Genomic DNA, 10,966 nt, shown 5'->3' with positions numbered 1-10,966 from the left:
CCAATTGATATAGAATTATGTGTCATTACGTGTGTTTTAATAAGCATGCGTTGCTGGATTATATTCTGCATTATGTTCTAATAAGACTTTTAGATAAATGCCTGAGGGAGAGTGTGCTGAGCATTCTCTTAATTTAACTTAAGTACAAGGAGAGCAACTCCGCGGAAAAAGCTTGCTCAACATTTACAACATAGCGACAGTGGTATTGGAGTTTGCATCACTTCATCAAACAATCAACCACCATTAATCCAACACACAAAATGTCTTAGTAAATGAAGTACAGCCTAAAGCTAGGGTGAAAGATGCATGACACAGCGAATTGAAGTATGGGGGTTTCATTCAGTAATGCAAGTATCAAAGGGTCAAGAGTGTGCAAGAGAGCCTTGGTAGACATTGTGTTTCCTGAAGGATTTCAAATGTTGATACACTATGACTGTTATTAATCCAAAAATAGGCAACATCTACACAAAGTTTCTCTTTGCTTGCTCATTAAAATACTTAAAACTAAGACTAAGGAAACACAGCTGACCCTAGACCAACTGTATGCCTATGGTGACCTGTAACACAGCCAAAGGTCAGTTCAAAAATGGAAAAACAAAATGCATCACAATACAATCTCACCATCAGTGCAGAGAGAAAGACATGAAAGACAGCAAGAACAAAAAAAAGGAAGTTGCAGGGACAGAGACACGGAGAAAGCCAAGGACAGAAAGAAAGGCACACACTGCATTTACCGTGCTGAAGTCTTGCCAACGTACAAACCTCAAGAGAGATGTTGAAGGAAAGGTTAACTCCACTGCGAAATTCAAATACCACTGACTGAATAGAGAGAGATTCAAACAAGCAGTGAGTGTTTACATTTCAACGACACACACAGGAAAAAAAAGAAAAAAAAGAAAAGAAACATTTAGCCAACCTTCAATCCCGTCAGTTGCCCATATCTAATATTCCACCAAAGTATGAAATCACTTGGAGATAGTAGTGCAGGATAACAAGAGGATTTATTGGGATAAAACCACTCAGCATGGTATAATGGGACAAAGCCCAGCACTCATTTGTGGAATATTATGGTGGGTGGGTGAAAGGGGTGGAGGATAAACGCTTATCAAGATATGGGACTATAGCAAAAACCATCAATGATCCCAAAACTTTTATTTATTTATTCATTTGGGGGGGTTGGGGGTGATGGTGAGGGTTAACAGAGTAATGCATTATGTTTTTAATCAAACTGAGTGCACACTGAAAATGCTGACCATATAGTCTAACGTCTTGGTCAGGGAAAGGAAGGCTTAACGTGTGTGTATGTGTGAGTTTGAGTGTGTGTGCGTGTGTGGGTTTGTTTGTACATGTCTGTGTGTGTTTGTGTGTGTGTGAGAGTGTTTTAAGTGGTAAAGTAAAATAAAAAAGAGCAGAGGAATGAAGTGGGGCAGCAGAACATGGGGGTACAGCATTGTGAAACTTTCAAAAAACAAAGAGCCTGGACGTAATGCTACCATGCTTACAAAGGCTTTAAATGAAGGTGACCTTCACTCATTATAGCAACATAATTGTCAAAGAAATGAAACAATGAATACAACACAAGGTCAAATGTTTCATATTATGCAAGCTTATAGACTGGATCATTGATGATCAATACTGGTGATGGCTGCTCTAAACTAGCTAAGGGCCTTCCCATAGTACAGGGAAGTATGTGGTTTGCTACATGTCTTCCACTCAGTGTATGTTGACACATATGAGCAACTAGAACACCCAATTGCAACTGAGGATCATCACTCCTAGTAAAACTATTGAAATCAAAGCAAACTGCATACCCATGCCCATTTGAAAACAAAACAGAAATGCACCCTCCTTTCCATAGATATTCACAAATTTATAGACATCAAGATTGCATCATATGTTTTCCAAATCAAAATTTCACCTCAGGAAAAGAGAAAAAAAGCAATAGCACTAATGTGTATCTGGAACACCATATTTACTCCACAGCCGCTTCAACCTTTGTCTGCTTGTATTATTTGGTCCCAAAAATGAATCAGGCTTGGACAGAGAAATATGAGAAATCAAAAAATCACAGCAGAAACAAAAAGCTAAGCAACTAATGCTTGCTGTGGTAGAGGACTCAATTATCAGGGATTTCAATGTGAATAAACCATCTAAAACTTATAATACCAATATGCAAACCTGATGGTCAGCTCTTTTTAGATTTGCTTTTTTGAAAATAATGCTTCATTGTGTTGATCCAGCCAGAGTGACCTGCTTCATTCTGCCATTTTCAAGGCAGTTGGTTGAAATAAAGCGAGAAAAATCAAAAGAAAAAAGCATGAAACGGATGAAGCTGCGCTGGGATGAATAAAATTATCTTATGCCACTTGTAGGTTTTATATATATTTATATGTATATATAGATATTTCAAAAATAATTCATACTGAATACAAGACATGATGATCTCTTAGGATAAACATTTTGTGCATTACATTAGAACTGCATCCAATCTGCTAAATGCCCAATGAATCTGAACACCTTTTTATCGCCCTCTGGTGGACTGAATCCACATTGCTACTATGGAGGGAGTCAGAAATTGGATGCACAAATTCAGAGAGCGACTTCCAATCAGATTTCCATTTTCCCTTTTCAATTACTGTTGATTAGCCTACATCAGCAATACCCGTTTAGAGAATTAAAATTGCGGCCTTCCTCACTGATTTGGTATATCCTGTCATATCATCCTCTTTAAAAGCAGCAGATCTCACTTGACTTGTTCTGGCATTTCCTGGATCTTTTACCTTCAGCTTGCATCTGATTAGGACCAGTAATGTAGTGGCAAAAAAAATAAATAAATAAATAAAATAGTGCACTATGATATCCAGCAGGTGATGATCATAGAACAAACTACCAAAAGACAGAAAAAGCAATTATATTTGCCAGAATAAAAACATAGTTCGCCCTTTTAACTCACCCTTCTTCTATAATGTCAAATAAATTATTAATCCAAAAATAATTAGCAGCTGAACTGAGTTTAAATGTTATTGCCCTCCACTACATTCCTGTCCAGCACTCTATTGGTTCAGTAGCTATTCTTCCATCTGCAGCAGCATTACCTCAGTGGTGGTTGGCCACAGCCTCAACATGCCGTTTTCACAAGACACCAAATACACAGCCTGTCAATAGTGCTCCACACACAGGTTCCCGTGGCATCAACCCTTTCATCATTTGATTGAAGAGTTTGTTTTTATTAAGAAGGCTATACCAGACGCATAATCACTATACATTGATTTAACATTACCTTTACAATTAAATTCTTCACTGAAATTACAGAATAAATATATGCACATTTTTCTTCAAATCTTTGTGAGAGAGAAAACATTAAAAGTGCCTCCTACAAAGCTGTTAGTGGGTGACGATGGGGAATCCAGAAGCAATGGAGGGGTGGGGGGTGGGGGGTGGGGAGGGGTTGGGTCAACAAAGTGCGTGGAAATATCCAGAAAACCTTGAGCGTTGTCTTATAATAATATTCACAAATGTTTTACCATCCGTGCGTCGGCGCGTCCTTTTTACGAGAAGCACCCTGATGTAGACAGAAGTCCTCATTAATAGTAATAACCATATTAATAAGATATAAAAATTAAATAGAACACTGAACTGTAAATGCGTTGCAGTATCTCTGTTCATAATGTGATGTGATAGTTCTGAGTAAATCCCCTCGCTTCCTGCACTGAAGCGAGTGCATGCAGCAAACTGCAGTTCATTTTAATATATGTATTTTTTCTCTCTTTCCATCATTTCCTACAAACTTTATGTGCACGGCCTCCGGGTGTTTGTACATCCTAGTCAGGGGTAAAAGAGACAGAAGGGAAACCCCTAAGTCAGGGAGACGTCCAGCTCCCGTGCATCTTGCGCATCATGGTAACTCCATAAAAAGGGGTTTTAGTGACAGATGTATTTTAGGATGATTTGTATGTTTTATTCCCCGGTGCCCCTCTCGTTCCTCTTTTGCTCTCTCTTGGGCATATAGAGATATTTATATATTATAAAAATAACGGCTGTTGACATTGCTGGCTACTCTGAAAAAAAGGCACTTCATTGAAATATCTGAGAATGGCCTCTCCTCCAAAGTGATTTGGGGGGGAAACTTTGTAACTGTAATATAATATTTTATTTTATATCATGCTGCTTTTTCCCAGTTTGTTTTTTATATTGGTTTTGGGTGATTTTTGTTTTGAGGGTGGCAAAGTGAATGTGTTGGTTTTGTATTTTGTATGTATTTTTTTCCCCAGGGGCTAGAGATGTTAAAACCGGTAAGATTTTTCCAAGACTTCGAGGTAATCCGGCTTTGTTTGAAGTTTGGCCCTTAACTCGAGGTAATCGCTTTGGGACGGGTCGGGGTAGCAGCCTTTCCCCGCCGTGAAAAGCAATGTCTCCTTCAGCCGTGCATCCTGCTGCAAATCCGGGTACTGCATGCCTGGTGGGTGCGCATGCGCCACATGCATGTCCTTTAGTTTGGGAACTGTCCCATACAAACAGTCTACAAAGCCCACTGTTGGCGTGGGCCTCTGACTGTCAATTACTGTAGGGCAGAGCCCTCCGTTCTCATGAAATCCTCCCATGTCAGCCGTGGAGTGGTTAACTGTGACGATAGTGTTGAGTTGAGAGTTGGAGACGGCCAGGGTCCACTCTCTCTCTTTCTCTAACAAGGTTCTGTAGTTACTGTTGCTACTGCTGCCATTGTCTTTCTTCTCTGAAAACTGCGCCCTGTCTTCCTCTGCTATCTCCCCCTCTCTGGGCTTATAGATGGGGTTATTACACATCTGAGTCACAGGGTGGGGGATGTAATCATAAACATGACCATGGGCATGTGTGTGACTAGTGTGAGTGTGTGTGTGCATACTAGGTGTTGGTTTCTCTGGTGTGCCAGTGTTACCAGCACTGCTCTGCCTTGGTGGGTCCTCAAAAATCCTGCATTGCATTTGGATCCCCGTCAGATCTACCTCAGAACGTTTCCGGAAGGGAAGCTTCTTCCTGCGACGAAGAACAAAGGCAAAAAGCCCGGCAGCCACAAACACAGCAGAGATGAAGAGGATGAGCAGGCTGAGGATGAGGACAGATAGTGGGACAGCCCCTCGCCCACCTGCCTCCCCCATGTCAGAGCTCCCTGTGGTGAGGTCATCCCCACCGGGCAAGGCCGGTGATGGGCCTGAAGAATATTTAAGCTCAGGACAGATGACCTCAACCTCCAGTGAACGCAGGTCCTTCCCAAAAGCAAACTCAGGTGTCTTGCAGATGACATCTCCAACCACAATGACTGAGGAAAGCTTCTCCAGCCACTGTTTTAGGGGTATAATATCACAGGAGCAGTCCCAGGGGTTCTGATGGAGATCAATCTGGACAATGGAGGTCAGATGCTCCAGAACGCCACGCACTGGCAGGGAAAGGAAGTAGTTGTTGCGGAGGTTGAGGCGTGCAAGGTTGGTGCCAGCAAAGGCGTCATTGGGGAGGGAGCGCAGCAGGTTGTCATTGAGGAAAACCAGCTGGAGGTTTGGCATCAGGGAAAAGGAGTTAGGTTGTATCTCACGTATGACATTATACTCAAAGTAAAGATAACTCAACATCTGAAGCCCCCGAAACATCCCAGGGGTGAGTCTCTCAATGTCATTCCCATTCAGATATAAACTTTTCAAGTTTGGCAGGTTGATGAAGGCGCCCTCTTGGACATAGGATATCCTGTTATTCCCTAAATGCAGTAAATCCAAACTTGAGAAGTTCCAGAAATCTGAGCGGTAGATTTTCTGTATTAGGTTCCCACTGAGATATAATTTCTTGGCATTGAGGGGCCGAGGCAGGAGCTCTGAGATGTTGTGAAAGCCTTTCTCTTTACAGTTCACTGTTAGCCCCAGGTCATTGATGTGAAGGTTGCAAGTACATCCGGCTGGACAAATTATTGGGATGGGAGGCCTTGTTTGGTAGCCAGCAATAGGGGGCTGGTTGATGCCTGGGTAGATGCTACGAGGGGTTGGGGGGTTCTTTGTGGGTCGAGGTCGTTTGGTAGGCTTGGGGACTCTTTCCTTGTATTCCACAGAAGAGGCTGTGTTGTGAAAGGAGGAAAGCATGGAGGAAGGTTTAGTAGGCCATGTGTTCTCATTGTTGAACGGGAGCCGGGGAATTCCCAGCTTGGCCTCAATCTCAGCATCGGAGAGCATCGGACAGAGCTCACTGCGCTTGATTTCCCGCAAGTCTTTCCCATGTAAGTGGAATGGGTACTCGCATGTGATCTCGCCAACCAAAGCTGTGTAGGGGATTCTCTCCAGCCAGGTTTTTAACTGGACAATCTCACACACACAGTTCCAGGGGTTCTCCTCCAGCTGAATTTCCATTAAGCTCCTCCCAACGTACTCCAGCGTGCCCTTGTACGGCAATGTCTTTAGTCTGTTTCCTCTCAGGTCCAGAACTTTGAGTGACACAGACCGGAAAAGATAATTTGGGAGCACAGGGATCAGATTGTCATTTAGTATGAGCACTCTCAATTTGTGAAGGTGCCTGAATGCACCACTTTCAATCCGTTTGATAACATTGTAGTCCGCCTGGAGGTACTCTAAACTCTCCAACCCCAGAAAAGTGTCATTCCGGAAAACTTCTAGCTTGTTTTCATGTAGGAACAGCCGTTTGAGTATTCCTAAGCCATTGAATGCTCCTGCATGGATATCTTGCAAGGCGTTATTACCCAGGTTAATGGATATGGCATTGTTGAGATGGAGGAAGCTGTTAAAGTAAAGCTTCCTCATGGAGTTTCTCTGCAGGTTGAGCTTGAAGGGCCGGCTCCATATCTGGGAGATCTGGCTGACATTTGTAAATCCTTTACTGTCACAGTGGACGTGGAAGATGCCCTCTTTGACCTCACAGTAGCAGGGCTCGAAGCAGGGCTCGTCGATCTCCTCGGAGTCCTCTAGTAGTGGGATCGGGGTGGTCCATCCTAAGGCTATGGTGCTCAGCAAGGTAACCCACAGCATCCTCGCTGACACCAAGGGGATGAAGTCTTGGCTCCAGGGACAGAGCCACTTCACAGCACTGCAACAAAGGACAGAGGGAGAGAGAATGGGTGGGAGGAAGGAGAGAACGGAGGGAATGGGGGGGGGGGGTAGGAGATACACATAGGAGTACACACACCCTCACAAAGTGAAGTTTGAGGTGAGAGACAGACAAGCAGAGGTGGGAGAGACAGAGAGGAAGGGTGCATTAGTTTCAGTAGAATGGAAGACAGCTTTGAAATGAATACCAATGAATAATAGAATGACATTGGGGACTTTCAATGTTGCAGTATCGCTGGGTATTTCAAACAAAATATAAACCCAGCACTCTTGGATGGGTAATATGATACCCAGCAACGCAAACAAATCTCTGCATCCAGACAGTTAACGTCAGTATATAGGGAGGGGGGAATGCCATTTATTATACAGCAGACATGCTGGTAAGGTCGCAATAAATCACCTCAGAGATGCTTATCGCCGTGAATAAACGAAGGCAACAGCAGGTGGGTGAGGTAAGTGGTGAGGAGACACCGTCCCCCTGCTGTATTTATTACATAACAGGGACCTCAATCCCTCTTTCGGCAAATGAGAGTCCAGAGAAGCGCGGTGGAAATGAAAGTAGGTGCATGGAAGGTCCAACGCAGGGAGAGGACGGGAACGGAGTAGGTGTCAGCTCGGTGACCATTAGTGGGAAGATATGAGGACTGTCGAGGGACGAGCTGAACATCCATCTCGTTAAAATGAATCTCATACAACACATTCATTTATATATTCTCCCTTTATAGCTCATGGAAATCAGATAACAAAATGGGTAAAAATGTAAACACTGGCAGAGGATGCGAGGTCTAAATTTACCAGTGTAGAGATGTTAAAAACATGACAAAAATAAAAGGGAAAACGTCCAATGTCTCCTCTCCGACGTGCAGCAAACGGCAGAGCCAAGGCTTTTCGCTCACGGCGTTTTCTTGGGTTGAATGCCCCACGGAAAAAAATACCCCCAAAATAGGAAAACTGTCGACTTACTCACTGTAATTGAACCTGCCATATGCCAAAAATACAATCAATGCAACTTCTTGTGGCTTTCCTAATTGGTGATGCCATTGGAGGATTAGAGGAACAACGGTGCAAGTGAAAAGCGCAGTGGGCGAAGCTGCTGCTCCGAGGAGCTCATGAGGCTGTGTTTTAGTGAATCCGGCCGGCCTGGAAATAAATGATTACATATATAACCAGAAGATGGGATCATTGAAAAAAATAAATAAACAAACAAAAACAAAATAATAATAATGATGCGCAAAATCTCGCTTTGGTTTTAAAAAAGGGCTGATCGAAGATTCCGTTCAGTATCTCCATGGTGTTAAGTGGGGGAAAAAAGTCACACACATGCACATAGCTCCTAATATCTTTTCTGTAGGTGGACTTTTCACACACGCACACACACACACGCACGACGCTGTTCGTTCAAACGGAGGTGCTGAAAATCCAGAGGAGATGCGCTGGGACCGTGTGCCGGAGCAGAGCCGCTGTCCATGGTGCTGAAACCAAAAAAGCCCAGCGACAGAAAAGGGAAAAGAAAAGGGAGGTTGAAAAAACAGAAATATATTGTAATCCCCAAAAAAGACATGACAGTAAAACGCGCCAAGGAGGGGAAAAAAGGATCCTTGAACACGATCCCCTCGCAGTAAAATGCTCTGCTTTCGTTGCCCTCTCAGTGCGTAATCCTCCAGGATTTATCGATTCCGCTTCCATGATAGAGATCAAAAAAAGCGCAGATGCGATGTCACAAAAAGTAACAACGACATTTCAAGCAATTAAAAAACAATTCGTGCCGTGTTATATTCCCTTGGGGTGTATCAAATCGGGTGCTATACCTACTTAGTTTAGTGGGATTCCAACTTCACATATCCTCCTGCGATGTGTTCTGTTGTCGCCCGGTGCGTCCCGCTCACCGTCCGATGCCGGGCTGTGGTAGGAAAGAACAAGAAACGAAGGAGGGGGGGTGACCGAGCCGTTAGAGGAACAAGAGGAAACGGAGAGGGAGAGATGGAAAGAGAGAGCAGGGCATTGAGGAGGAAAGAGAGAGGGAGAGATGCGCATGTGAATGAGCCATGGCTTCAAAAACCAAGCTGGGGGGAGATTCTCCTCAGCTCTCTGTACTTACATGAATTAAAAGTGATGCACGTTGTGAGTGGCAATTTCAATACGTCTAATTAGACCACTCCAATCTTTGAATTTATATCAAGTTAGTGTGAAACGATGGCAGTCTAACAAGCTCCAGTCTAAGCGAGAATCCCGCTCTCATTTACTGAAATTTCCCCCAAAATAACCTTGCTGTCAATACAGCGGAGAGAGCAGAGCGCTTGTTGAAATACATGCCAAGCATAATGCAGCAGCCTTTCCGTCGTGACATTGGCAGGAAAACGGTGAATAAAGAACAAACGGCTATTGATCAGTCGACTGGATCCCTACGATCCGTTATTCTCGATGTATGGAGAGCGCTTGTTGTCCCCCTTTTTGAAGTCCATGGCTATGCAGACACCAATACGCACACGAACACACACACACACACACACACACACACACACATATCTGCATAAGATTCCCCCTCATTAAACACTCCAGCACAACACAGCTTAAAGCACTCACCTTAGTTTGGTACTGCAATTGGACAGCATCAGGGAAAAAAAGCCCACTAGTGTGAATCTTGTTAGATCTCGTTCTCTCTTTCTTTCCCTCCCTCCCTCCTTCTCTCACCCTCTCTCAGTGGCTGAGGCAAAAGAGAGGAGAAATGAAGACGTGATAGGAATGCAATCTCTCCCACTCTCGCTCTCCGGTGACTCTGACTCTCTCCCCTTCTTTCTCGTCTCCTTTTTTTTTCTCTAAGCAGTTTGCTTAAAATGCAAGCCCTCGACTTGTGCCCGTCCGCTTCCTCTTCCTCCCCTCTCCTCCTCCTCCTCCTCCTCCTCCTCCTCGTTCTTCTCCTCCGCCGCCGTCGCCGCCCCCCCTCGGGCGAGCGCTCAACAACAGTATAGCCGGGTGAGAGTGCTCTCCTCTCGGCTTCAGGACCGCGTCTCTGTCCGGTGCAGCAGTAGCAAGAGTCTCTGGATCATATCGACGATTGGGTCAGCTGCTGCTTTTCTTTTTTTTTCCCTTTTTTAAATATTTTTTTTTAATTCCTCCTGTCTTTCTTTCTGTCTTTCCTCGGGTCCGTTTCCCTGTCGTGCGTCAGAGGAGTGAGGGACTGAGCCGGGGAGGTGGAGGAGGGGGGCAAAGGGGTGAGAGACGCAGTGGAGAGAGATCTGGCGGTGAGAGAGAGAAGAGAGGAGGAGGGGAGGAAAAGAGTGATGGGGACGGTTGCGCTATAGTTCTGGATGCTGTCGAGAGGAGGAGAGGAAGCGAAGTGAAGAGGGGGAGAGCGAGGAGCGCTCCGGCTTTCGCAGCGGGGACGCGCGCCAAGCAGAAATAAATAAATAAGCGAGAGTCAGGGAGCGCGCCGTGCGGGGTGGGTGAGACTGCCAGACCTGTGGATGACAGTCAGGACCTAAGACGATTCTCTCTACATGCTCTTATATATATCTTTTTATTTATTATTGAGATTTATTTAGTGATGATCACAGTGCTACTCTTCAACTGAGGGTCATTTCCTCGGCTGCAGTTGGGCGAGCAAAAAAACCCGTGGAGTTGGCAGCCCTCACCCTGCCAATACTTCTCCTCTCTGCTGTGGGGACAAAGAGGGTGGCCGTGGCTATTTTACGGGGGGGCGGGAGTGGTGGAGGGAAACACGGAGCGCCTCATCTTTGCCTTCCGTTTGCGTGCCTTCCCCCGCCTCGCCTCCAGCGGGCAACACAAGCCCGTGTTGTGAGCAGCAAGTCAAGCCAGAGCTCACAAGCACGACTGAGACACCATCACGATTCCCCCAGTTCTTGCAGCTCTGCAAGGAGGGGGGCTGATTG

General features: G+C 44.9%; 1 protein-coding gene across 2 annotated transcripts; it reads right to left on the bottom strand.

Annotated features, from left to right (window-relative positions):
- Positions 1-985: 985 nt before the first annotated feature.
- Positions 986-10,455, bottom strand: slitrk3a (SLIT and NTRK-like family, member 3a). 2 transcript variants are annotated; one of them, XM_033632196.2, is made up of 3 exons: positions 9,660-10,453; positions 8,889-8,976; positions 986-7,056 (listed from the first exon to the last, which is right to left on the bottom strand). In XM_033632196.2, the coding sequence occupies exon 3, from the start codon at positions 6,996-6,998 to the stop codon at positions 4,284-4,286; it is 2,715 nt and encodes a 904-aa protein (XP_033488087.1). In that variant the 5' UTR covers positions 6,999-7,056; positions 8,889-8,976; positions 9,660-10,453; the 3' UTR covers positions 986-4,283. The 2 variants fall into 2 exon arrangements, with proteins under 2 accessions (XP_033488087.1, XP_033488086.1); XM_033632195.2 differs by lacking the exon at positions 8,889-8,976 and having other exon boundaries at positions 9,660-10,455.
- Between the last annotated feature and the right edge of the window lie 511 nt (positions 10,456-10,966).

The sequence above is a fragment of the Epinephelus lanceolatus genome, chromosome 4, assembly GCF_041903045.1.
Source record: "Epinephelus lanceolatus isolate andai-2023 chromosome 4, ASM4190304v1, whole genome shotgun sequence".
Classification (NCBI taxonomy): domain Eukaryota; kingdom Metazoa; phylum Chordata; class Actinopteri; order Perciformes; family Serranidae; genus Epinephelus; species Epinephelus lanceolatus.
Note: the sequence above shows the minus strand (reverse complement) of the source record. Positions and strands in the feature narration are given on the sequence as shown.

Coding starts and splice junctions, on each gene's coding strand:
- slitrk3a (XM_033632195.2), bottom strand. CDS start 9,688: ATGCTGTCCAATTGCAGTACCAAACTAAG. Junction 7,057..9,659: donor AATTGCAGTACCAAACTAAG/GTGAGTGCTTTA, acceptor CCTTTGTTGCAG/TGCTGTGAAGTGGCTCTGTC.